The 27,254-nt window shown below is 45.9% G+C and overlaps 1 protein-coding gene across 4 annotated transcripts in view; it reads left to right on the top strand.

Moving 5' to 3' along the window:
• The window catches only part of EFCAB6 (EF-hand calcium binding domain 6), a 300,279-nt gene that overhangs the window by 256,100 nt on the left and 16,925 nt on the right, over positions 1-27,254 (top strand). For all 4 annotated transcript variants that reach the window (XM_063663109.1, XM_054470030.2, XM_054470029.2 and 1 more), the window contains one exon: positions 15,283-15,510. In XM_063663109.1, coding sequence (XP_063519179.1) covers positions 15,283-15,510 — 228 coding nt within the window. The remainder of the gene's footprint in view (positions 1-15,282; positions 15,511-27,254) is intronic.

Below are 27,254 nucleotides of genomic sequence, written 5' to 3'. Positions count from 1 at the left end.
GAAGGCGACATGTGCCTTTTCAGACGGGAGCAAGGAGTTGGTCCCATGTGCCTGGAAGCCATCACATCCCCTTTCAAGATGAGAAGCGCTGGCCTAGATGGCATACAAGAGGAACAAGGCATCGAAGCAAAAATGCTACCCAGTGGCTTGGTGAAAAAGCTGAACAAGAAGAAAAAAAAAAGAGAGAAGACCTAAACGGCAGCACACGCACCTTCTCATGAGATTCCCACAAACTGGGAAAACATCATCTGGATCTCTCTCCCCAGCAAATACCCGTTCTTCACTTCTAGAAAAACATTTTACATTCAAAGTGCCATGTGCAAAGTGTAGAGTATCACCTTGTTTTTAGAAAATCGTTCCGGTTTAACATTTCCCTTAAATCTTAAAGTGCAATTTCAGTTTCTTCAGTGAGTATAAAAATAACGCTCAGTGCAGAAATAGAATTTTTAAAAGACATAGTAGAAACCCATATAAAATCTTTCTACTTTATTACCATGGAAATAATGGAATTTTTTAACAAAACACATCCTTATTCAATACAGAGTAATTATTTTGTCACATTCTAGCAAGCAGAGAGCCAATGAGATCTTTCCTCACTTTGCATGGAAATATACAATCTCGAAAGTCATTCAGTTATATGTTAAATAACTTGAAGATGTTTTTTGTTCCAAGAGAGAATTGAAGAATGTCATTTTCAACCGAAGGGATGGTAAAGTACATCAAAATGTTTGTAATCTTTTATGAACATCATATTTATATTCGCTGCCAACAGTGTTACTTCAATTTATCTTTTTATTGTAAATATAATGGTGTCTATGTATTTTTAATGAATATGGTAAATAAAGAATGGGGAAGTTTCCTCTTCAGGAAAGGGCTCTAAGATAATTGTAAATAAATTAAGTAAATTATTAAGATATTAGCATTACTGTTATTTACCCTTGCTCTTGATGGCAAGAAAAGCTAAGTCTTCTTGATGTAATTTCAGCAGTTTTAACTATTTCCCTTGAATTTCACTCACTCTCTACTTGCCAATGCAAAATTCATTACCTGCCATCCTGTAGGTGGGTGGCACTGTGGCAAATCGTGAGGGGTAACTCAGGCTGACTTGGACTCTCAGAGGGGCCTTGGAGACAGGGCAGGGTGCAGGGGCTGCTGGGCCCCCTGTGCCACACTAAGGCAGAAGGAGTATTATCCCAGGCCACCCAGCAGGGCCTACAGGCATCGTCACGTGGTGGTCCAGTGGGAACCAGGCAGACCCGATGCATCCACTTCACCTCCTCAGCCTTTGAGCTTGGTAAGCTTGCTGCCCTCCTGGGGGAAGCCCAGGGACCTTGGCATGGGTGGTGTCTGCTTCCTCTAGAGCATCTGTGTCTACACGGGTCCTAGCACTGCCCCAGTATCTGCACTAATATGGATCACCTCCTTAAAGCCAGCTATAGTGATAAAAGCAACAGAATGAAAGTCACGTCATCACAGAAAGTTGACAAGGAGGTTGCACAGGCTGCTAAGATTCACTCTCACTTAGCGTGCTACAGAGTTATTCTTTTGCTGTTCAAACTTTCTCCTAAGTCCCGATTGGCTGTGGCGACACTGCAGCTCCTCCACGCATGCGTCCTGGGTCCGGCCTGGCTCTGAAGCCTCCCTTTAGAAAGCAGTATGAGTCCCCCTCCAACCCCGGTTCCCAGTAGCGTGGACAGGGCAGGAACTCGGCACGTGCCAGGCAAACTCTGCCGGAAGTAGCACAGGGCCGGCCGCCAAAGGGAGAGAGGCACAGTTTCTGATGCCTCTTGCAGGAATGTGAGGGGGCCACACCAGGCTTTCCTCACCTGGGCCCTGTGAAGGGTGGTCACGTGGGCCCCCTTCCCCACTGAAGAGGCCGCCTTTCAAACACAGCTGTGTCAGGCAGAAGACAAAGCTATCATGAACCTGTTGGTGAGGTTGGAAGAAGCACATCAGACAGAATTTCTGGTAATTGTTTTAATTTGTGTGGTTGAATTTTCTCAAACCCGGGAGTCCCATGTCCCCCAGGGCAGGGATGAGGTCTCAGTCTCCCTTGTGCCGCAGCCCTATGCAGTGCACCCCGTGGCAGGACCTCAGCCAGGCCCCACTGAAATGCATGGTGTGGGGGGCGCTGTTCACCTCCTCCAGCACCTGCCTTGTGTTAATCACTCACTCCCGCATCCTCAGAGCACTCCCGCCTCATTCCCCTGAACCCGGATCAGGATTCTTCTTGATTCCTAGCCTCCACGGGAAGCCCTCTATATGTTCAAACTAAATGGACAATGGTGCAACCAGCCCAGGCAGGATCCCCGTTCATTTGGTCCCTCCAGAGCCACGACAACCATTTGTGGATCAATTAAGCATCAGAGTTGAGTCGCACCAGTGATTCTATGAGGTCATGATCCTATCAGGAAGCCAGGCACCAATCCAAGAATGTATTGTCCCAAATAAGTCTTGCAGAGAAAATCCAAAATACGGATGTTACCAGCATCTTAACTATCATCACACACCCAGAAAGGTAACTTGTAGTGTGACTGCTTATGTTCTCGCTCAGGATGCTGCACTGGACTGGACGAATCTCAACACCCAACACTCAGCAAGTGAGAATGAGAAAATGTGTGCCTGGCTCTGGGCCAGGCCCTGGGGTTCAGGCTTGTGTTGGGGATAAGGAGCCTCATTTGCAGAAGAGGAAACTGGGTGGGTGTCTCAAAACATCAGCTTCTTCAGGGGTAGGGGTTTTGGTTCACTGCTCTGTCGCTCCTGCCTGGGAGTGTGCCTGGCATGTCATGGGCCCTGGTCAGTGTTGCTGAGTTCGGATTTTCAGGAGGCTTCTGTGTTCTTGCACATGTGGTAGGTGGTTGGACTTGGGTGAAATCAGAGGAGCATGGCTTTGGAGTCAAACAATCTCTATCTCCAGCACTGGCTGGCAGGAGCTTGGAACTGAGCCCCACTTACTTTGTCTATACAGCAGGGAGAGCCATGGCTGCCTCTCAGGGTAATGTGAGGACCAGAGAAGATTCCCTGTTGCCCAGCTCCGTGCCTGGGTAAAGAAGACACAGGAAGGAAGGCCACTGGTACTCTGGGGTACCAGAGGAGGAAACAGGTACAAGCATTCGTTCCCAGTCACACCATTAGAAATGCTAGTGCTGGGATTCGAATGCCAGCCAGTTCCAAGGTCCATGCTCCCCGCTCCCTTCCTGAGCAATGAGAACTGTTTGGTGTGTGCCTCCTAGGCTCATTGTTCGGATTAAGCAAGTGAATGTAGAAAGAGCTTTGCCTGGTACCTAACACAGCAAACACCAAACATTTGCATTCCTTATTATTTTTGTATTCTATCCTATTCCGGTGAGTGCATGTTTAATGTTCAGTAATGATGTGATTAAGTGGCATAGAATTTATTTGGGTGGAAGAATTTAATAGTTTTTATAAATGACTTCACCCATGAATTTATTGAATCATTAAAGGGTCGAAGGGCAGCTTAAATGTTTCCCTTTTATTTCTTTGCATTGTATAGCAATTCCATGCTACTGGAGGATTTGTGAATCGGTGTTTGCAAAGGTCTTGGCATAGATCCTTTGTGAACGTCAAGCTGTATGTCTGAAGAGGGCACAGAGAGCTGGGAGGAGGAGGGGGAGGAAGAGGAGGATGATCATGAGGAGGAGGACCTAACTCTGTGAGCGGGGGAAGAATGGGCAGAAATGGCTTTCTGATGAGCTTGCATTGAATCTGGAAGCTTGAGTTGAGGAGCCAGCCCAGGTAGATACCAGGAGATGGGGCTTCCTGGGAGGAGAGTTAGTGCTTCCAGAACCCAGGGGTTGGGAGGGCACCACACTTTGGGCATGGCCAGGGCAGGGCAGTGGGGGAGGCCCATGGCAAAGGGTTCTGTGAGGAGAGCCGAGGGGCCGAGCTAGTAGGGTGGTCCACTCCACCCTTGGTTGCCTTCCTGGGTGGGTGTCTCAAAACATCAGCCTTTCCAGGGGTAGGGGTTTGGGTTCACTGCTCTGTCGCTCCTGCCTGGGAGTGTGCCTGGCACATCATGAGCCCTGGTCAGTGTTGCTGAGTTCGGATTTTCAGGAGGCTTCTGTGTTCTTGCACATGTGGTAGGTGGTTGGACTTGGGTGAAATCGGAGGAGCATGGCTCTGGAGTCAAACAATCTCTATCTCCAGCACCGGCTGGCAGGAGCTTGGAACTGAGCCCCACTTACTTTGTCTATACAGCAGGGAGAGCCATGGCTGCCTCTCAGGGTGATGTGAGGACCAGAGAAGATTCCCTGTTGCCCAGCTCAGTGCCTGGGTAAAGGAGACACAGGAAGGAAGGCCAGTGGTACTCTGGGGTCAGTTTTCAGTAAGCACTGGTTGAATTCACTTGAAGCTTGACTTGACTGATGGCCTTTGCAAAGGAAGTTCTGGAATCTTCGGATTAGCTGTTGTTCATTGCCCAGAAGGAATCCTTGTGTGGTAAGAGATCCCAGGACTGGACAGCAGTTATGCCACCAGAAAGCCTGGAACTGCACCTGGAATTCTGGTGAAACTGCCTCACTTGTGCAAACAGCGTGCTGGAGTATCTACTCCCATCAGGCAATAACCTGGGCCTGACCTCCTGATGCACCAGAGGCTCCCCTCAGGCATGTGATGAGACCTTCGGAGGCCAGCGTCCGTTTCTTGATCAGGCAGCGAGGTCTGTAGCAGGCAGCTTCCTCAGAGCTTCCACTTTATTTTCATCTGGATTTTTTAATGTTTTATCTTTTTTTTTTTTTTGACAGGCAGTTTTCCTGCTGTTGTTATTTTTAGCATTCATTTATTCACTGTAAATACAAATGAAGATACAGTACAATTAATTTCTTTGCTAATCAAAATATTTGATAAAATGAAGCAATTTTTCAATTCTTAGAAGTAATTACACCATTCTTTAAAAGGAAGTGAGGAATTCTTTACTGAGTGTTTCTAATTAGGAGTTTTTGCTACCTGCTGAGTTCTTATTCTGTGTGAAGTTTCAGGACTTTTTTTTTTTTCTCCTGTAAGGAATCACAGAAAAAAAACTATATAATTGTCTCTGTAAGTATTCAGAACAAAACTTAGTATATGAATCATACAGTCAGATGAGCTCATTATAACCTTCATAATTACATTAATATGCAGATATATTTCTAGTCTAGCAGCTAGATGGACCTTGCTAACCACTTTGTCACAACCTGTTGTTCTAGGGTGGGTGACCGCCATCTTGGATACCCACCAAGGGCCACAAAGCCCCTTTGCAATGTGTCCATTTCATGGAACACTGATGACTAAAAAGCCACCTGTGCTCAACAGCTTACTTGTCCTCTCTGTATTCTAAGCTCATCCGTTTTTACTTCTTACTCAGTAGAAACCGAGAACTGTAGCAGTCAGCTATCTCTATGTAACAAGCAACCATAAACCCTCAGGGCCACAAAACAATAACATCCGTTCGTTCAGTTTTCACAGCTGTGGGGGCTGATCTAGGCTGGGCTAAGCTCTGCCATCTTGGCTGGGATGACTCTGCTCTTCATCTCTCTCATTCTCCTCCTTGGTCCTGTGTGACGGCCAGAGCCTGTCTTCTAAGGCCATGGCATAGGTGCAAGAGGGCTTACCCAATTATGCAAATGCTCCTTCATCCTTCCATCACATTGTAATTACCCACATTCCACTGGCCAAAGCATGACATATGGCGGAATCCAAAGCCAAGGGGTGGGGAAATACTCTCAGCTTCTGTAGTGGGAGCTGCCACAAAGCACCCCCTGGCAAAGGGCATGCACACAGGGTGATCAGAAGCAGGGGGGCCATGGAGGCGACAGACCCCAAGAAAGCAAACGCATGTGCACCGCTGCCTCTCCAGCTCTGTGGCTTTAGTTGACAAGTCTACCACCCCCTTCTATGAAGTTCTCTCTTCCCGATCATCCATAGAAGTTGTTCAGGATACAGTTTGGTGGAAAACTGATTTTAAAGCCAGCCAAGAACAAGGCTGGACATACTGACAGGATATTAGAGGGCTCTTTACTGGGGCCACCTCATAGAGCTGCTGAAACAGGAGGACAATAAAACCGAACATGAACTAACAACATTTCAGGTTCTCTTGACCCTTGGGAAGCCTGCCCTCCCCTCTCTAGCCAGTTCTTGCACTGGGCTTAACTCTCACCTGAGGGCTTGCTCTCGCCCCTGGCTTGGGTTGAGTAAGGAAGCTTCTCCCTTAGAGCTTTCCCCGCCACACAGGTGAGTTCATTGCAGGACAAAAGTTAATTTGCCCTTATCTCAGACGCCAGGGAGGACAGCACCATCTTTTTTTTTTTTTTCTGAGACATAGTTTTGCTCTGTCACCCAGGCTGGAGTGCAGTGGCACAGTCTTGGCTCACTGCAACCTCCGCCTCCCAGGTGGAAGCAATTCTCGTGTCTCAGCTTGCCAAGTAGCTGAGATTACAGGTGTGGGCCAGCACACCTTGCTGATTTTTGTATTTTTTGTAGAGACGGGGTTTCGCCATGTTGGCCAGGCTGGTCTCGAACTCCTGACCTCAAGTGATCCACCCGTGTTAGCCTCCCAAAGTGCTGGGATTACAGGTGTGAGCTACTGCGCCTGGGCAACAGCTCCTTCCAAAAGTGCATGGGGATGTCCTGGAAGATGCCTGTCTTTTCCCGGAGTGACTCTGGCAGGGTAGTTCTAACTGGTGTGGTTATCCCCATTTCTCAGATGGAGGACGGAAGCCTGGAGAAGTGAAGTGATTGCCTTAGCGAGTTGCAGCTGGAGGATGGTGGCACTGGGCCCTCGCCTCAATTCGAGCCTGTGATTTGACCCCCACAGCCCTGCTGCCCAGAGCTCACGGCAGCCGGTCAAGAGACACAGTTCTGTGGCATTGCCACTGTGTGCCTGGGCTCCTATGACCAAGTCTCAGACCTGGCTTCTGCCTTAGAAGTGCCTCCAACTCCTTGGCTGGGTGGTTTGAGCTGCAGGCAGTAATGGGCACCAGGATGCGCCATCCTCTGATCATTCATCATAGCCTGGTGTTAGCCAGGAAGAGACTCAACCCACATCTGTCTGAGTTCCCAACTCCTGCAGAAATATCTGTAATCACCAGCAGCAGCATGGCAGGCTCTGGGCCACACGCTTTGAGGGTTGTGTTGGTGAAATCCCAGGCCTGCCCTTGAGGTGGCTGGTTTGTTTTTGTTTTTGGTTTTGGTTTGAGATAGGGTCTTGCTCTGTCATCAAGGCTGGAGTGCAGTGGCAAGATCAGGCCTCACTGTGGCGTCAGCCTCCCAAGCTCAAGTGATCCTCCCACCTCAGCCTCCCAAGTAGCTAAGACCACAGGTGCATGCCATGCCCAGCTAATTTTTGTATTTTTTGTAGAGATGGGATTTTGTCATGTTGCCCAGGCTGGTCTCAAGCTCCTGAGCTCAAGCAGTCCTCCCCTCTTGAACTTTCCAAAGAGGTGGCTGTTTTTATTTCCACTTTACCCCAGTGAGGACAGGGAGGCCAATTTAGGGGTGCATCTTACCCAAGGTAACAAGATAGGGGCAGCCTGAGCCTAGGGTTTATGATGGGCTGTCCCCACTCTTCAGGCCCAAGCCCGCCTCCTCCAGCCTAGGCTGGCCCTGGCCGCGTTCCTTCTGCCCTGGCAGGTGGTGCTTGGGTTACTGGTGCTGCCTACTGCTCAGGAGCATACCCCGTGAGGTGCTGAACAAGGGCAGGTCTGGCCCTGGTGCCGGAGGCCAGGACCCGGGCTGGGAATCCTGGCACTGTGCCTCCCTGAAGGGCTCTTCCTAGATAGCAGCAGGTGCCTACCCGGAGAGACACTGAGCAGAGCCAAGGACAATAATAGAGAGAGCAGGCCGCGCCCCACTGGGCTACTGCCCTCCCACCCCTGACCTGGGCTGCCTCCCTCCCACCCCCAACCTGGGCTGCTTCCCTCCCGCCCCCCACCCAGAACTTGTGGCTGTTGGGGCAGCCTCTTGGGTGATTCCCACGTCATGGCAGGATATTAGAACCAGGGGTTTAGATTCTGAAGCTGTGACTTGCTTTTTACTAGCGAGATACATGGATACATTTGAAACTGAGAAGCCACCCCATCAAAGTGGGGTGTGAGTAGCCTCTTTGATGACTGTGTACTTCATGTATTGGGACATTATTTCTTTTATGTATTTTGCCAATATTAAGGTGTAGTCACAGAAAGGGGCCAAGAATTTTCCTTCTGGTAGTGGTGGGCTGTCTTTGCCACATCTAGAAGGGCAATTGTTTGCCCAAACAAGGTCCCATGAATATCTTTGAATACTTGAAAGAAAACCCCTTGAAAACACGTAAATGGTTCTCTGTTGAGGTCAGACCTAGAGTGCATATGACTGCACTCCATTCTGTTTGTTCGTTTGCTTGTTGAACTTTAAACATCACTGGAAGCAGCCAGGAGCTTATCTTTGCCAGATAAGCTGGGGAGTGTGAGGTGTTCGGGCCCAGCACGGAGCGGGTCCAGCCGAGCCCCCGACTTCCCTGCAGCCCTGCTCTTCCTGTTGCAGCTGTGATTTCTGTCCTGAGGGGGCCTTTGATGTAAAGCGCAGTTAATATTGGAACGTGTCATTTGCATCTGAAGATAGTGGTGTCTTTTTTGATTAGGAGAAACATTTCTTCTAGTTATAGCAAAAGCATTATTTTTTCCCCCATTCAGATATAATGATCACGTGAGAAGTGCCAGGGACACAGAAGCGCCAGACCAAGAGCCATCTGTTCCTCCCTGGCGTCTCCAGTCACTCGAGCGAGGCTGGCGGCGGCTGAGCAGCTTTGCTAAAAAGCAAAATGGGAACCAGAATACGGCGCCTAACAGATTCTCAGCCAAAATGCCCTTGATGGAAAACCCAGGCGCTCTCCCACCAGCAACTGGGGGTGTGGGGGCGGGACACTGTGGTTCTCTGGGCAGCAGCATCCATGGGGCCTGGGGACCCCAGCTTGGTGGTTTCTCCCATCTGCTCTGAGGTGATAACAATGGTGGCTGAGGGGGGCGGGGTTTTCAGTGATCATTTTTCCTTTGTGCCTTTTTGTAGTTTCTAAGTTTTCTTTCTTTTTTTTTTTTTTTTTTTTTGAGACAGCGCTCTGTTGCCCAGGCTGGAGTGCAGTAGCACAATCTCGGCTCACTGCAACCTCTGCCTCCCGGGTTCAAGCAATTCTTCTGCCTCAGCCCCCTGAGTAGCTGGGACTACAGGCTCCCGCTACCACGCCTGGCTAATATTTGTATTTTTGGTAGAGACGAGGTTTCGCTATATTAGCCAGGCTGGTCTCGAACTCCTGACCTTGTGATCTGCCCACCTCGGCCTCCCAAAGTGCTGAGATTACAGGCATGAGCCACCGCACCCGGCCTGTAGTTTCTAAGTTTTCTATAGTGAACATGCAATCCTTCCTTTTGCAAGCAGGAAAAGAGTATTTGCACGGGTGGCCAGCCACCTCCATGCAATGGAGGCACCTTCCCCATGCCGCCATGCAGTTGGGTTGCTTCTGCTTCTCCGTGGCAACACCCATGTCCGTCCCCTGCCTCCCCAGGTGAGGGCGGGGACCCATCACCATGACCTGGACCCTGGCTGCAGCTCTCGGCACGTCTAGGAAAGCATGTGTTTGCAGGCCACGAGCCTGGGTAGAATCTGGGCACCACTCTGTTGGTTCTGTGACTTCAGGCATTTCTTGGCCTCCCGGACCTTCACGTCCATGCTTGTTGAGGAGGATGTTACCTCCCACGCTGGGTTTTTAATCCCTTTCCACCTGCACTTCCCGTGGCACCCACCTCAGCCATTTCCTCCTCAAGGAGGCCTGCAGTGGCCACCCCAACCAGGGCCATGTCCCAGCCAGTTGCATCTGTGGCATGGTGTTCCCTCCTGAGAGCATGGCTGCCCCTACCCAAGGTTACGTTGGCCACACTGTTCTCTAACACTTTTATAATGCTGTAACAAACAGGCCTTATGATGTAAGGGCTCAGCCGCAGTAGAGACTTAGTTCCCACTCACTGCCAGAGTAGTTGCACATTGATATATTTATGTATTTCTGAACCTAGCTATATTACTCTGATTATATCAAATTCATGGCAACTTTAATATCTGGTGAGTCAAAAACTTCATTCCTATCCTTTTCCAAAAATTTCATGGTAATTCTCACGTTATTTTTTAATATCAATGTTGATATCAGTATGTCTAATGATTCTCCCAAATATCCATTGAGATTTTTATTAGAATTTTATTAAGCTTATTTATAACTTGAGAAAGGCTTTCTCTTTTGAAAGTGAGTTTTTATATCCAGGAACATAATATGTCTATTTATTCCAATCTTGCTTCAGTAACCTTAATATAATATGTATATTATTTATATACATTGTTTATACAGGCATTTTTTAAATTTTACTTTCAGTTCTGGGATACATGTACAGAATGTGCAGGTTTGTTACATAGGTATACATGTGCCATGGTGGTTTGCTACACTTATCAACCTGCCATCTAGGTTTTAAGCCCCACATGCATTAGGTATTTGTCCTAATGCTCTCCCTCCCCTAGCCCCCCACCCAACAACAGGCCCCGGTGTGTGATGTTCCCCTCCCTGTGTTCGTGTGTTCTCATTGTTCAACTCCCACTTATGAGTGAGAACATGTGGTGTTTCCTTTTCTGTTCCTATGTTAGTTTGCTGAGAATTATAGCTTCCAGCTTTATCCATATCCCTGCAAAGGACATGAACTCATTCTTTTTTATGGCTGCATAGTATTCCATGGTGTGTATGTGCCACATTTTCTTTATCCAGTCTATCACTGATGGGCATTTGGGGTGGTTCCAAGTCTTTGCTATTGTAAATAGTGCCGCAATAAACATACATGTGTATGTGTCTTTATAGTAGAATGATTTATAATCCTTTGGGTATATACCCAGTAATGGGATTGCTGGGTCAAATGATATTTCTGGTTCTAGATCCTTGAGGAATCACCACAGTGTCTTCCACAATGGTTGAACTAATTTATACTCCCACAATCGTGTAAAAGCATTCCTATTTCTCCACAGCCTTGCCAGCATCTGTTGTTTCCTGACTTTTTAATAATCACCATTCTAACTGGCGTAAGATGGTATCTCATTGTGGTTTTGATGTGCGTTTCTCTAATGACCAGTGATGATGAGCTTTTTTTCATATGTTTGTTGGCCACATAAATGTCTTCTTTTGAGAAGTGTCTGTTCATATCCCTTGCCCACTTTTGGATGGGGTTGTTTTTTTCTTGTAAATTTGTTTAAGTTCCTTGTAGATTCTGGATATTAGGCCTTTGTCCAATGGGTAGACTGCAAAAATTTTCTCCCATTCTGTAGGTTGCCTTTTCACTCTGATGATAGTTTATTTTGCTCTGCAGAAGCTCTTTACTTTGATTAGATCCCATTCGTCAATTTTGGCTTTTGTTGCAATTGCTTTTGGTGTTTTAGTCATGGAGTCTTTGCCCATGTATATGGGATTTCTTTATACAGGCATACCTCAGAGACTTTGCAGGTTTGGTTCCAGACCATAGCAAAGCAAATATCGCAATAAAATGAGTCAATGAATTTTTTGATTTACTGATGCATATAAAAGTTATGTTTACACTACACTGTAGTCTATTAAGTGTGCGATAGCATTACGTCTAAAAACATTACATAGCTTAATAAAAATACTTTATTACTAAAAATATGCTGGTGATCTTCTGAGCCTTCAGCAAGTAATCTTCTTGTAATGTTTTTGCTAGTGGAGGGTCCCACCTCAATGTCGATGGCTGCTGAAGGCTGGGGTGGCACTGCCAATTCCTTAAAATAAGACATTGAAGTTTGCCACATCGATTGACTGACTCTTTCATGAACGGTTTCTCTGTGACATGGAGACACAATATGAGCACTTACTTTGGAAAAATGACGCTGATAGACTTGCTTGACACACGGTTGCCATGATCCTTCAGTTTATAAAAAACACAATATCTGCAAAGCACAATAAAGCGAAGTGCAGAAAAAAATGAGGTATGCCTGTGTCATATATACCTTTCATATGGTATTTATCCAGAGGTATTCAATTGCTTTGTCATTAATGCGATTGTGAATTTTTGTCACATCTCAATCCTGAACTACTTACAGTGACCATAAAAGAATGGCATTGCTTTTTTGTATTTTTAGCTTGAATCCAGCCACTTTCCTAAATGCCATTGAGATTTTCTACCTGTACAGTCATACCCACAAATAATGATACCAGTTTTCAACATTTACATGTTGATTTTATTTTCTTGTCTTATTTCAAAAGCTGGAACTTCTAAAAATGTGGATAGAAGAAGTGAAAGCATGCTTATTTTGTTCCTGATTTTAATGCTTTAGTAGTTCATCCATTTAATATAATCTTTACAGATAATTTTTGATTAATACTCATGTTTACAATGTTTTATTTCTATATAGTTCATCCATCCCATTCTATTTCTATTTTATACCATTTTATCAGGAATAGCTGCCGAATTTTGTCAAATGCCTCTGCTATCTGTTGACATGTGGCCTTCACTAAAGTAAGGAATTGAAAGATTTGCCAATTCTTGCATTCTTATCCATGAAATAAACCATATTTGATCTTGGTGTGTCATTTTTAAATATGATGCTAAATATTTCTAATATTTTATTTCAGAATTTTTGCACTAATGGCCATACTAGATTGACTTTTATTTTTTCTTTTGACATGTTTTCTTTATCATATTTTGGTATTTGTGTAATATACAATAATTGAAATATGACTCTTTCTGTGTTCTGGAATATTTTGACTAATGTAAAAATTGTCTATCCCTTAAGGGTTCCATACAACTTGCCTTTAAAATCATCTGGGCTTGACACCTTTTTAATGATAGGTGGTAGATCTTTTAACAGCCTTTTTCATTTCTTTTGTGGTTACCTGTCTATTCAGGCTTTTCTAATACTTTAAACACTTTCTTTTCTAATTCAATTTAAATTGAATCTTTATTTGCTAATTCAATTAAATTGAATTTTTCTAGAAAACTGTTCAATTTCCTCTGAAGTTTAGAGCATATTAACCTAAGGTTGCACATAATACTTCGTTAGAATTCTTCCATATCTGTTGTTAGACTCATAGTATTTCCAGTTAGTTTCATGCTTTAATACTTTCAGAGAACATTCATATACATCATCTCGGGTGAGCCCTTATTCCTCCTGGATAGATGAGGAAACCAAAGCAAAAAGTGGGTAAGCAACTTATTGGAGGGGCACACAGCCGGGTAGGGGCAGAGTCTAGACTCAGACCCAGGACTCCCATCTTCCCATGCTGGGCTCCATCCACCTGTGTTCTTTCCAGTAATGTTTACATGAGGCCCTGTCTTCCTGAGGCCCTGAAGGTCTGAAACTGTAAGGGTGGACTGAGAGGTATGGCTCTATGTCCAGGAGAGGCTCCTCCACTCTGTTGATGCCAACATCCCTTAGGGACATGCTCGTGTATTTGGATCTGAGAAGTGCATTTGCAACTGAATCCTAAAGATACTCAAAATGCATCAGCAATATCACTTTTATTTTCTAAAATAAAAAAGACATTCATTTACTTTGCAAATGGCTCCAAATGAAGATGTATGGAAGCTCCGTTACCCTTTGCGTGGTGGAGGATGTGGTGGGCTTTGGCTTGAGTGTACGTGATTTCTGAGGACATTCCCAGCAGCATCCTGTATTTGGTACAATTTTAGAAAGTAAGAAAGACTTTATACATTATGCAGACTTCTCTGTCATAAAACACAGTAACATCTAATATATACATTGCTGTGGAGCTGCTTAAAATAAAACATGACCAAGTTTTAATAGGAGTTGAGGGGTTAGAAGTGATACTCCGGTGAAACCCTTTGCATGGCACTGAGGGGCACGGTAGGAGCTGGTATCAAAGCTCACAGCCATGGTGGGTTTTGATGTGGGGAAACCCAGTATATCTCAGAATATACCCAGGTACAGGAACAGCTTTCTTGTGTGGTCACCTTGGGAATCTCACCTGTTCCCGACTCCCACGAGTATCTTCTAGCCCCACCCCTTCCAGGTCAGCATACTCCACGAGCTGCCCTGTTGATGCAGCAGCCACAGTCCTGGCTTTGGGAGCCTTTCTCTGATTGCAGCAAGTAGATGCATGTCAGAGCTGCTTCCCAGGCCCTGCCCATTTCCCCCCACCCCTGACCCCTACCTCTTTGCAGGAGCTCAAGACTCTGCTGCCCCATTCACTTCATCCCCTGGGCCCCAGTTTCCCAAGCCTGACTTCAACGTGGAGCCTGGTCTCCCCAGTGCCTCCTCCTGACAGGCCCCAGGATAAGGCCCCTTGCAATTGTCATCATCCGCTGCTGCTCACTGAGTAACTTCCCTTGCTGGCTCTTCCCTCTGCCATGTGTGTCTGCCACAGTGAGCATCCGCAGATGCTGAAGGTGGGATGCCGCCCTCCGCGGACCCCTCCCGGCTCACCTGGCCACAGCCCTCTTGCCAGCACATCAGTAAAAGAATCCTTCTGCTGTCCCTCTTTCTCCACAGCCAATTCCTCCTCCTCCCAGGAAATTTCTGAGCCCTGGCTAGGTGCACATCCCTCCTCCGGACTCCTTAGTACCATGGACAGTGTCGTGAGGACCTGAACCATGCCCCAACCCCCAGACTTCCAGTGCCCAAGGAGTGGGGCAGAGTGCTAACCGAGGCCTGGGACCTGCGTCCACTGTGGGGAGGTCGCCCTTAGCAGATGCCACTGCACTTAATTCCCCAGAATTAAGTCCCTGTGGGTCTCACAAAGTTTCAGGCTTCAAGGAACATTTAGCTGTAGTCTAATGGCACAACAGTCATCAAAGCCCCCGTTTCAAATGTTGACCACTGTGAGTAATCAACTAAACTGGCGTCCTGAAATGAAAGCATGTGGGTGCGAATCCCTGTTCATTCCCTGGCCTCTCAGGGAAGGCTCGCACTGTTTGTTAATCGAACCCAAAGACAGACTGAAGGCGTGAATAGATGAGAGTAAACGGTGTGCCCTCCCCAGGGCTGGGCTCCGTGCTGGCCACCCAGCCTTCCAGGGCCACTGCTCTGCCCCATGGGGAACTCGCTGGATCCCCCATGGCAGGAAACCCAGGCTTCTGCTCAGCAGGGCCCGACCTGGGGCTGGAGGCTGCCGGAACCCACCTCCAGGCTGTAGCTGTCTTCTGGCCTCTCCTCCCCACCACGCTGGGTCTCCCTGCGACTTGCCCTGGGTGAGGAGCTCAGAGCAAGAGGTGGTTGATTATTTCTCACATGGGTCAATTTCCATTCTATTTTGTCCAGACAGCTGATGAGTGGGCTGAGAAAATGCCCAAAGGCCCACCGCCTACCTCTCCCAAGGCCATGGCCGACAGAGACATCCTGGCTCGCCTCCACAAAGCAGTGACTTCCCATTACCATGCCATCACCCAGGAGTTTGAGAATTTTGACACCATGAAAACCAACACCATCTCCAGAGAGGAGTTTAGGGCCATTTGTAATCGCCACGTCCAAATCCTGACGGATGAACAGGTAAGAAATGCAAGTCAGTCCTCACCCTGCACACCATCGGCTGAGCGTCAGCCCGGTCCCTGGCCAGAATGTACAGAGTTTAAGACTGTTCTCTATTTTTAAAATGCTTGCAGTTTTGTTATTTTGTTTTTCAATCTTCCTGAAGATTCACAGGAGCCTTCTGTTTATGTAACAACTAGGAATCACACCATTTTCATCAGCGTACAGATACTGTCACTGTTGCCTTTAAAATCAAATTCAACTCCGCTTCGGCTCCCACACTCCTTCTCCCTTCCCTGGAGCATCCCAGAGGTAATGTGGTCTGGGCCTGTCATGGGCAGCAACTATCTGGGGCCAGTGTTGCGCAGGCAGTAAAAAGAATGTACCAAGACAGTTGTAGGTAAAAAAGGCAGATGTATTAGAGAAAGTATGAAAATATGTTGCAAGGGTGCAAGGGGCAAGTCAGCAAGAGAAAAGCTGACTGCAAAGAGACAAAGGTTTGCTGGAGATTTTATAGGATGGTGCTTGTACTGGGTGCTGAAGAAGGTTTTGTGCAGTACTGGAAACACCAAGGATGCAGTTAGCTATCTTGCATTTTTCTATGGTGATAGCTGGGTGCAGGAAGGTTGTTATTTGTGCAGGAGGACTACGTGTTCTGGACCATGAACAAAGGCAGACTTAGCGGCTTACCGCTTTTTCATTTTGCTTTCCCCCGTTCCCACCAGCCTGATTCCTTTCCCCTAATTAGGACTCCACATGGTCCAAAGAGGGTGGGCAGTCTGTCCCCACGCCTGGAGGGTCACAGACCTTGGCAGGAGGCTGGTGTTCCTCCTGCCACCCCAACCTTCCTTCTCCTTGCTACTACCTGGTGCTGCTGGCAGTGTGGGATGCTCCGGGCTGCTGCTCTAAGCATGCTGGGTACATGCCACCCCCGGCGGGCCTCTCCACTGTGCACAGGCTGGACACAGGTCCTGCCTGTCTAAGATCCTCCTCCCTATCACAGAATCCCCAGAAGGAATTTCTTCCCAGCCTCCTCCCCTGAGTACTGGACTGAGCTCTTCTGTGGCTCAAAGACTCCGACAACCTGCTCCCCTGGGCATCTTTGGCCCTTCATGGCCTTCCAAGGCCAAGAGCACCTCCTAGTGGGATGGCGTCCTCAGAGTCTGCCTTGCCATGGCAGCTGTGGGAGGGAAGAGAGCACCTGCCCAGCCTGCCTCCCGTCCGCAGTCACACTGAACACCAGCACCAGGGGAGCAGTGCCCCAGGTTGCTTTGTTCCTCGCTGTGCCCTAAATGCCAAAGCAGTGCAGGGTACTGAGTGGGTGCTCAGTACGTGCTGCTGAATGGACAGCGTCCATACTCCCCGGCCTTTCACTGTCCTCGGCAGCCCCGTGGCTGATCAGCCAAGTAGCACAGAGCACCACTGATCCAGTTACAGAAGTATATTTCCCTTCACTCAGAAAATGCACAGCTGCAAGCCCTCTCTAGTTCTCAAATGCATCAATGCCCCATTCCCAGAGAATAATTCAGATTAAAACATAAGTTCCCCAAATACTTAACAAAGCAACTCTGCCTCCCTCCTTCCTCCTGGTTCTGCTCAGTCTCAGCCCAGGGAGTTCCCTGCAGACACTGCGTGGAAATGTCACTCTTTCGCCTCCAAAATTGGGCCATTACAACCTCTTGTCTCATTTTGTCAGAGTTGCAGGGTAGGGCCTTAGAAGTATTCACAGGGAAGCGTGATCATCGCAGTCACCCCTGGCTCTGCTCACAGCTCTGAACTCACTGCCCCAAGAATGCATTCCGTAAAGACATTAAGAATGTGACTATCAGGTTTAACGTTCCTAAAATATCACCTTTCTCAGGCATTTTTGTGTGATCATTTTTGCTAAGCAAAATTAAATGCTGTTTCCAAATGTTCCTGCCCCATCGCACATCAAAGCTGAGCAAGATCTGTATTTGCAAATACTCCTCTTAGCATAAATGAAAATAAGCCTTTGAAATTAATAGAGTTGCATTTATTATTCTATGGGGCCAAGTAATCAAGGTTTTACTAATAAAGATTTTTTTATTTCACCTAAATGAGTAAAATTTTACTCTAATTATAGATAGAAATTAATGACATGCTGACATATCTGGCATTCATCACAGAGAATTTGATTTTAATTGTCCACTAAGAAAACTTCACCATCCTCAGCACATCAAGCCCCTTCCCCAACCAAATTAAGCACTTGTTTTTAAACGCGGCTTTCTAAAAATAAGCTGACATGTCTCTTACGTGCAGCCAACAAACATATGAAAAAAAGCTCAACATAACTGAGATTAGAGAAATGCAAATTAAAACCACAATGAGATACCATCTCACACCAGTCAGAATGGCTACTATTTAAAAGTCAAAAAACAACAGATGCTGGAGAGGTTACAGAGAAAAAGGAATGCTTCTACACTGTTGGTAGAAGTTGGGAGTGTCAGTTAGTTTAGCCATTTGGATGACACTGTGGTGATTTCTCAAAGACCTGGAGGCAGTAATACCATATGACCAAGCCATCCCATTACTGGGTATATACCCCAAGGAATATAAATCATTCTATTATAAAGATACACACACGTGTGTATATTGCAGCACTTTTCACAATACCAAAGACAAGGAAAAAACCTACATGCCCATCAGTGATAGGCTGGATAAAGAAAATGTGGAACATCTACACCATGGAATACTATGCAGCCATAAAAAGGAATGAGAGGCCAGGCACAGCAGTTCACGCCTGTAATCCCAGCATTTTGGGAGGCTGAGGCGGGTAGATCATGAGGTCAGGAGTTCAAGACCAGCCTGGCCAATATGGTGAAACCCCGTCTCTACTAAAAATACAAAAAAATTAGCTGGGCACGGTGGCACGCATCTGTAGTCCCAGCTGCTCAGGAGGCTGAGGCAGGAGAATCGCATAAACCCGGGAGACAGAGGTTGCAGTGAGCCGAGATCGCACCACTGCACTCCAGCCTGGGCAAAAGAGCAAGACTCTGTCTCAAAAAAAGAAAAAAAAAAAAAAAAAAGGAGCAAGGGGCATGGATGGAGTTAGAAGCCATTATCCTCAGCAAACTAACGTAGGAACAGAAAACCAAACACTGCGTGTTCTCACTTGTAAGTGGGAGCTGAATGGTGAGAACACATGAACACATGGGGGAACAACACACACTGGGGCCTGTTGAGGTTGGGGAGGAGGGAGACCATCAGGAAGGATAGCTAATGGGTGCTGGGCTTCATACCTAGGTGATGGGATGATCTGTGCAGCAAACACCATGCCGCGCATTTACCTCTGGAACAAACTTGCACATGTACCCTTGAAACTAAAATAAAAGTTGAAGGAAAAAAATTTAAAAAACAAAAATAAGCTGACATGTCTCCAATACAGTCCTCATCAAGCACCTCAAACTCTGGCACGAATATTAGGTTGGTGCTAAAGTAATTGCGGTCTTTGCCATTGAAAGTAAAGACCGTAATTACTTTTGCACCAGTCTAATACGTTGGGGGATGATTAGCAGAGGTTGTGCTATACTTGGGGCAAATGCCCCTGGATGGGCTGATCAACAGCAAAAGCCCAGAGCTCCATGCGTTTCCTCCTTGCATGAGTTACTTTGCTGGGGACCTTCTTGGTCGAAGGCGAGGTTCCTGGTAAAGTGTGACATGGGGGTCATTGTACTCCTAACATGTCTAGACCCTCATGCCATTATCTGAAAGAGCTCGCAGAAGATGCCAGGACAGTTCAACCATATTAAATTACACTTAACTCCATATTTCATGACTTGGTTTATCTACATTATAAAAGCTTATCTCCTACTTTAAAAAAAAATCCAACAGTCACGAACGTGAGGGGCCAGCTTTCTTGACTTATCGAGCTCTGTAAGTGCGGGAAGTGACACATCTTTTGAAACCCTTTGGTGCAATTAACCTTTCGGGAAAGGAGAGCAACTTGCAGAGCGCATGAGTTGGAAACGGATGGGTCTTCGTGGCTCTGCAGAAAGCGCGTGATAAAAGGCGGTCGGAACTGGGTCTGATTGGGTATTGCTTAAGACAATAGACCCACAGCAAGGGCCTCTTTTTGCAAAGCAATTTGGATCAGCCCACAGTGATTGCTTGAGGACTTTTAATATGCAGATGTATTAGGGAAAGGAACTGCTAAATGTTTCTGAACTTTTTTTTTTTGAGACAGAGGCTCACTGTGTCGTGCAGGTTGGAGTGCAGTGGTGCGAACTCGACTCACTGCAACCTCTGCCTCTCGGGTTCAAGCAATTCTCCTGTCTCAGCCTCTCGAGTAACTGGGACTACAGGTGCCCGCCACCATGCCCAATTAATGTTTGTATTTTTAGTAGAGACAGGGTTTCACCATATTGGTTAGTCTGGTCTTGAACTCCTGATCTCAGGTGATCTACCTGCCTTGGCCTCCCAAAGTGGCTCATGACAGGCATGAGCCACTGTGCCCAGCCTTCTGAACATTTTAGACATCTGTATTTCTAAAACAGACACCCCTAGGAAGTGAGAATGATGCTCACAGGAAACAAAACCCTTCAGGCAGGTGGACTTAGGTTTCAGTCCTGCTTCTGCTCTCATCCAGCTGTGTGACCCTGGAGGAGGTGCCCAGCCTCTCTGAGCTTGTGTCCCCCTCTGTGAAGTGGGGATGCACAGTACCCCCCAGGCTCTTCCAGGTGCCCTACGCTCCACCCAGGCTGAACTTCAGCCGTCCCCACCTCAGCTTGCTGCTGCTTCTGCCGGCCCCTGCCCATATCTTTCAACGCCTAGTCCTCCTTCCTGACTCCATGCAGAGCACAGCATTTTCCTGACCACACCCCCATGGAGCCCCTCTCACCCCCTCACTCCTTGGCTCCCTGACCTTGAGTCTCCATCATCCAGCCAAGCCCCCTGGGACACTCGTGCACGTTTTTAGGCACATGACCGTCTGTCTTGATGACGCAGACAGCGCACAAAGGCAGCATGCATCCAGGGGCCCATGGCGCACGGGGTGGTGATGCTGGGCCCTGGGGCACTGAGGCGGGTTTGCTCCCTGCCTCCTTTGAGTTCAAAGCCTGGGAGGAGGAGACATACCAAATGCCAGGTGTGCACTCCTGAGGTCCTGACGCGCTGCTCCCTGCTCTGAAGGGGCGTGCAGTAGACTGACAGGGCGTAGCAGGGGCCTGGCCCGGACGGAAGGGTCGGGTGGGTTTCCCCGAGGCCAGGGTGTTGGGTTTGTGGGAGTTGCCTCTAAGAGGAAACAGGAGACAGCAGCGCAGGCAGAGGGAACACAGGAAGCAGGAGGCGTGCGTGTGCTGGTTCAAGCTGCTGCCAGCTGCACATGGACAAACCTTTTCCTTGTGGAGCCTCCATTCTTGCAGGGATATTCACACAGGGAACAAAACAGTGAAATGCCTGGTGTGTTTAGGGTGATAAATGCCACAGGGGAAATAAGCCAGGAAAGAGGGAGGGGATAGCGAGCTAGGGAGGGGTGCACTTGTGAGTAGGGTTGTCAGAGAAGGCGCCCTGAGAGGGTGACACGCAGGGGTAGAGACCTGGCCGCCAGGTAGGGGGAAGTTGGGAGCAGAGTTTCCTGGGCAGAAGGATTGTGCGTGGTCAGGCGACGTGGAAGGAGTCTGAGGAATAAGAAGCCAGCGCTGTGGAGGGGGCAGGCGGTGTGGGCTGGGGTCAGAGCAGGGAGCTGGACCAAGTAGGCTGTGAGCCCGAGGGGGGTACTCTCTTTTATTCGCAATGACAAGAGGGGCCTGGGGCCCTGAGCATAAGGGCTGTCTGTCAGGGCGATTGACTTCAGCTCTAAACAGCATCACTCTGGCTGCTATGTGGCCTGTGGCCTGGAGGTGAGACGAGGGCAGAGCAGGCAGGGAGAGCAGACCCAATGGGGTGACTGTGCCGTGATCCCAGGCCAGGGAGGTGATCAGGAGAGATGGAATCATGAATATCTCAGAGTTGGAGCCCACAGAATGTGCTCGTGGTGTGGGGTGTGGAAGAGAAAGGGGGAGCAAAGATGAGGAACTGGCCAGAGAGAGGAGGCAGGGTGCTGTGGAAGAAGTGAGGATGGAATTGGCGTCGGGCCTGATGGATTGAGAGCACCACAGCTGGGTGTGCAAGGGACGATGTGGAGTGGGAGGTGGGTGGCCAGGACTGGAGCCCAGAGGAGAGGCCCCTGGAGGTCCCATGCATGGAGAATGGCCTGAGCTGGCAGGGGTGCAGCTGGGAGAGGGCTGAGTTCTGGATCTTCCTGGTGTTGGGAAGTCAAGGAGATGGGGAGAAACCAGAAAAAACAACTGAGCAGCCACTGATCACGTGGGAGAAGAACCTGGAGCCGTCTGAGGACTGGATCCTTTGTCACTGTGTATGTGTGTCCTTTGATGAAAGAAAAAAAAAACCACATTAGTTGAATTCATGTAACTGAATGTATCTATCTTTTTATTGCCAGTTTCCACTTTGTGCTGTGGTTAAGAGATCCTTACCTATCCCACGGTAACAAAAATATTAACCTGGCTGGGCACAATGGCTCACACCTGTAATCCCAGCACTTTGGGAGGCTGAGGCAGGCAGATCATCTGAGTGTCAGGAGTTCAAGACCAGCCTTGCCAACATGGCAAAAACCTGTCTCTACTAAAAATACAAAAATTAGCTGGGCATGGTGTTGCATGCCTATAATCCCAGCTACGCAGGAGGCTGAGGCTGCAGTGAGCTGAGAATGCACCACTGCACTCCAGCCTGGTTGACAGAGCGAGACTCCATCTCAAAGAAAAAAAATTAACCTATATCCTCTACTACAGGTTTTTAAATTTTCACTTTATGTTTTAATACACCTGAGATAATTTCTTTTCATTTGTAGAAAGTACAGATCCACAATTGTTTTCGTATGGACGAACAGTTTTGCCAACACCATTTTTTGAATTCTGTGAGTTCCTCACTGACCTGCAACACCCAGGCCGTTGGGTACCCTGTTCCCACATAGACGTGGGGCTTCTTTCTGGACTCCATTCTGTTCCATTGGTCTTTCCTTTTCCCCCTGTCCTTGAATTGATACCTCTGTATCTAAGTTACTTTAGCTTTTAAGTGTCTTGATGTTGGTCAGGGCAAGACCTCCCACCCGGTTCCTCTTCCTCAGGAGTGTCTGCCTTCATCTTAGCCCTGGCTTACCATGGAAATATTAGCATTGTCTGGTAAATTTCCACAAAGAACTCTGCTGAAATTTGTATTGGAATTGCATTAAATCATTATATCTCTGTGGGGAGAAATAATATCTTCTCGATAGTGAGCCTCCCAACGTGCCAACATAGTGTCTCTCTCTCTCAAAATAGGTTTTCTATTAATTTAGTTTTTTAAAAAGTCTGCCTTTAATTTAGTTCTATAATTTTCTGCCTAGAGGTCTTTTGCATCCTTAAGTTCTTTATATTTTTATTATGATAAAATGTTTCCCGTGGTATTTTCCTAAGTTACACTTTCTGTTTGTTACTAGTGTAGCTACCTTGCTAAATCCTCTTATTAATTCTAATAATGCATCAGATTCTTTTGAGTATAAATAATACACTCAAATAATATTTGTGATTTATGGCAGTCAGAGCTTCTTTTCTGATCTGCATACTTCCATTTCTTTTTCTTGCCTTATAGCAATGTCTAGAACCTACAGTTCCATGTTGAACAGAAACTGTGATAGATAGCTAAAAGATGTTTTGTCCTTGATTTTAACAGAAATGCTTCCAAAATTTCAAGCTTCAATATGTTTTCTCAAGCCATTTTTGTAGATATTCTTTATCAAGTATAAAAGTTCCCTTTTATTCCTATTTGGCTAAGAGCTGTTTACCATGAATAGATGTTGAATTTTATCCAATGCTTTTCCTGTATATATTCAGATACACAAGTAGTTTTTTGGGTTCAATTTCTCAATATAGCGAATTACATTAACGGACTTTCTGATGTTAAACTAAACTTGAATTCCTGGTATATGCCAAACTTGCTCATGAGGTATTAAAAGTGATTTTGCAGTACAGGATTCAGTTAGCAAGTTTTTATTGTATAATTTGCATTCATGAATTTTCTTTTCTCATACTATCTTGTCTGGCTTTGGTATCAATATTACACTAGCTTTGGAGATGGCATTTTTAGTTAATCCCCTTTTTCTGTTTTTCCAGAATAATTTGGGTAAGATTGGAGCTGTCCATTTATTGAACATTGAGTAGAAATGCTTGTAAAACCACCAAGGCCCAGCATTTGCTTTATGGGAAGATTTTTTTAACTGCTAATTTTCTTTCAGGATTATAAAGCCATTCAGGCTATCTTCATTTTGTCAGTTTGGGTGACTTATCTTTTCTACAATAATCTGTCCATTTTTCTCCAAGTTTTCAAATTTATTAGCATAAAATTATTAATAGTGTCCTGTTATCTTTTTAATCTCTGCTGAATCTATACTTATACCTTATTTTTTCTTTCTAATATTATTTTTCTCCTGGCTTAATCTTGCCAGAATTTGCCTATTTTGTTAGTCTCTTCAAATTATCAACTTTTCGTTTAGTTGATATTAATTTTCTATTAATTTCTGCTCTTATCTTTATTATTCCTTCTGCTTTAGTTTAAGTTAGACAAAGCTTTCTGATTTCAGCTGTTCTTCTTTTCTTAATGAGCATTTAAAAGTATATATTTGCTTCTAATTACCACTTTAGCTGCATCCAAGTTTTGATATGTAGTTTTAAAATTATAATTCAGTTCTCCATAGTTTTTATTTCCATTTTGATTCCTTCTTTGATCCATAAAGCATTTAAAAGTGCTCTCTTTTGTTTCCAAATACATGGATGTTTAAAGTTATTAATTTACCAATTAACTCCATTTTAATCAGAAAATATAATCTGAATGATATCCGTTCTTAGAAATATTTTGAGTTCTGATGTGTGGTCTTTTTTTTAGTAAATGTTCCATTTGTGGATGGATAGTATGCACAGCCTCCAGTGGCTGAGTGAAGCGTTCCACATATGCTGAGTAAAAGCTTGTTATTTATGCCCTTCAAAAACTCATTGTCCTTTTTGTCTCTTTGGCCCATCCATCACTAAGAGGTATGTTGAAATCACTCACTGTAATAGTAGGTGTATCCATTTCTTATTATTCTGTCCATTTTTATTATAATATATATGTGCGTTCAAGGTTAGTTCTTTTTTAAATTAAACGTATGCATATTCAGAACTCTTATAGCCTCCTACTGAGTTGACCTTTTTTTTTTTTTGAGATGGAGCCTCACTCTGTCACCCAGACTGGGGTGCAGTGGCTTGATCTCGGCTCACTGCAACTTCTACCTCCCAGGTTCAAGCAATTCTCCTGCCTCAGCCTCCCAAGTAGCTGGGATTACAGGCACACGCCACCACGCCCAGCTAATTTTTGTATTTTAGTAGAGGCACAGTTTCACCGTGTTGGCCAGGCGGGCCTCAAACTCCCGACCTCAAGTGATCTGCCCACCTCAGCCTCCCAAAGTGCTGGGATTACAAGCGTGAGCTACCACAGCTGGCCTTGAATTGACCCTTTAATCATTATATAATAGCCCTCTTTATGCCTGGAAAATAATTTGTGGCCTAAAGTCTATTTTATGTGATATTAGTATAACTATCCCAGTTTTTGTAAATTTAATATTTGCTTGGTATATCTATTTCCAACTTTTAAAAAACTATTTGGCCCTTCTGTAACTTATGTTTTATATGCATGTATTACAAATGGCAATGATCTCTGCTCACTGCAACCTCCACCTCCTGGTTCAAGCGATTCTTCTGCCTCAGCCTCTGGAGTAGCTGGGATTACAGACAAGCACCACCATGCCTGGCTAATTTTTGTATTTTTCATAGAAACGGGGTTTCACCATGTTGGTCAGGCTGGTCTTGAACTCCTGACCTCAAGTGATCCACCTGCTTTGGCTTAATCCCAAAGGGCTGGGATTACAGACGTGAGCCACCTTGCCCAGCCGGATTTTTAAAAAATACAATCTAATAATCTCATTTATTTATATGCATGTTTGATCCATTTACATTTACTGTGATTACTGATATGTATGAATTTATTTCTGTCATCAAATGTGCTTTCATTTAATGCTCATCTCTTTTATATAGATTTATTTATTTATTTATTTATTTATTTATTTATTTATTTATTTTTGAGATGGAGTCTCGCTTTATCACCCAGGCTGGAGTGCAGTGGCGCCATCTTGGCTCACTGAAAGCTTGGCCTCCTGGGTTCACGCCATTCTCCCGCCTCAGCCTCCCGAGTAGCTGGGACTATAGGCGCCCGCCACCACGTCCAACTAATTTTGTTTTTTGTATTTTTAGTAGAGACGGGGTTTCACCATGTTAGCCAGGATGGTCTTGGTCTCCTGACCTCGTTATCTACCCGCCTCAGCCTCCCAAAGTGCTGGGATTACAGGCGTGAGCCGCCGCACCCAGTCTTTTATATTGTTTTTTAAACTCTTATTATCTTATTTTGGATTACGGTGTTTTTTTTTCTTTTTTTTCCCAGGCTTGAGTGCAGTGGCGTGATCATGGCTCACTACAACCTCAACTTCTCTGGCTCCAACTATCCTCCCACCTCAGCCTCCCAAGTAGCTGGGATTACAGATGCACGCTACCACCCTCAGCTTATTTTTGTGGTTTGTTTGTTGGTTGGTTGGTTGGTTTTTTGTAGAGACTGGGTTTTGCCATGTTGCCCAGGCTGGTCTCGAACTCCTGAGCTCAAGTGATTCACCTGCCTCGCCTCCCAAAGTGCTGGAATTACAGGCGTGAGCCACTGCACCCGGCCAGATTGAGATTTTTTAAATTCCTTTTTTCCCCACTATTGGTTTGGAAATTATATATCTATTTCTGTTATTTTAACCAATAGGTGGTCATTGCCCTTGAAATTTTATTGTATGTAACAAAACAAAGTCAAAAGTTCATCAGCCTTTTCATTGTTCTCTTTTGCCAATTGGTTTTCAAGGTTTTGTTCACCTGCCTGTAGGGTTAGCAGCTTTCCCGGCCCTACTGATTTCCTGTACTTCCTCATGAGCCCTACAGGGCACATGATATTGAGTTGCCCTAACTCCGGTTTTCCGCTAGATTTCATTATTATTTGTTGTTTTAGATCTATCTTGTTTTTTCTCCACAAATTAATCATTAGACTGTTTTATACAGTGGTCATTTATTTGGTGTCCCCTTCTTCACTCTTCACACCTTAGACCTTTCTTCTGAGACCATTTTCTTTCTCCATGAAGTATTTCCTTTAGTTATGATCTTAAGTTTGCCCAGTTTTTTTCTGAAAATATCTTTTTTTGACCATATTTTTGAAAGGTAACTTTTCTGAGTAGACACTTTTATTTTATTTTATTTATTATCCTTTTTTTTTTTTTTTTTTTTTTTGAGACAGAGTCTCACTCTGTCACCCAGGCTGGAGTGCAATGGCATGATCTCGTCTCACCACAACCTCCGCCTCCTGGGTTCAAGCGATTCTCCTGCCTCAGTCTCCCGAATAGCTGGGATTAAAGGCACGCACCACCATGTCTGGCTAATTTTTTGTGTTTTTAGTAGAGACGGGTGTTTCACCATGTTGGGCAAGCTGGTCTCAAACTCCTGACCTCAGGTGATCTTCCCGTCTCGGCCTCCCAAAGTGCTGGGATTACAGGCGTAAGCCACCACGCCCGGCCTGAAAATCTCTTTATTTGACCATATTTTCGCAAGGTAACTTTTCTGGGTAGAGAATTTTAAATTGACAGTGATTTCCTCTCAATT

This window comes from Pongo pygmaeus, chromosome 23, assembly GCF_028885625.2.
Source record: "Pongo pygmaeus isolate AG05252 chromosome 23, NHGRI_mPonPyg2-v2.0_pri, whole genome shotgun sequence".
Taxonomy (NCBI): Eukaryota; Metazoa; Chordata; class Mammalia; order Primates; family Hominidae; genus Pongo; species Pongo pygmaeus.
Note: the sequence above shows the minus strand (reverse complement) of the source record. Positions and strands in the feature narration are given on the sequence as shown.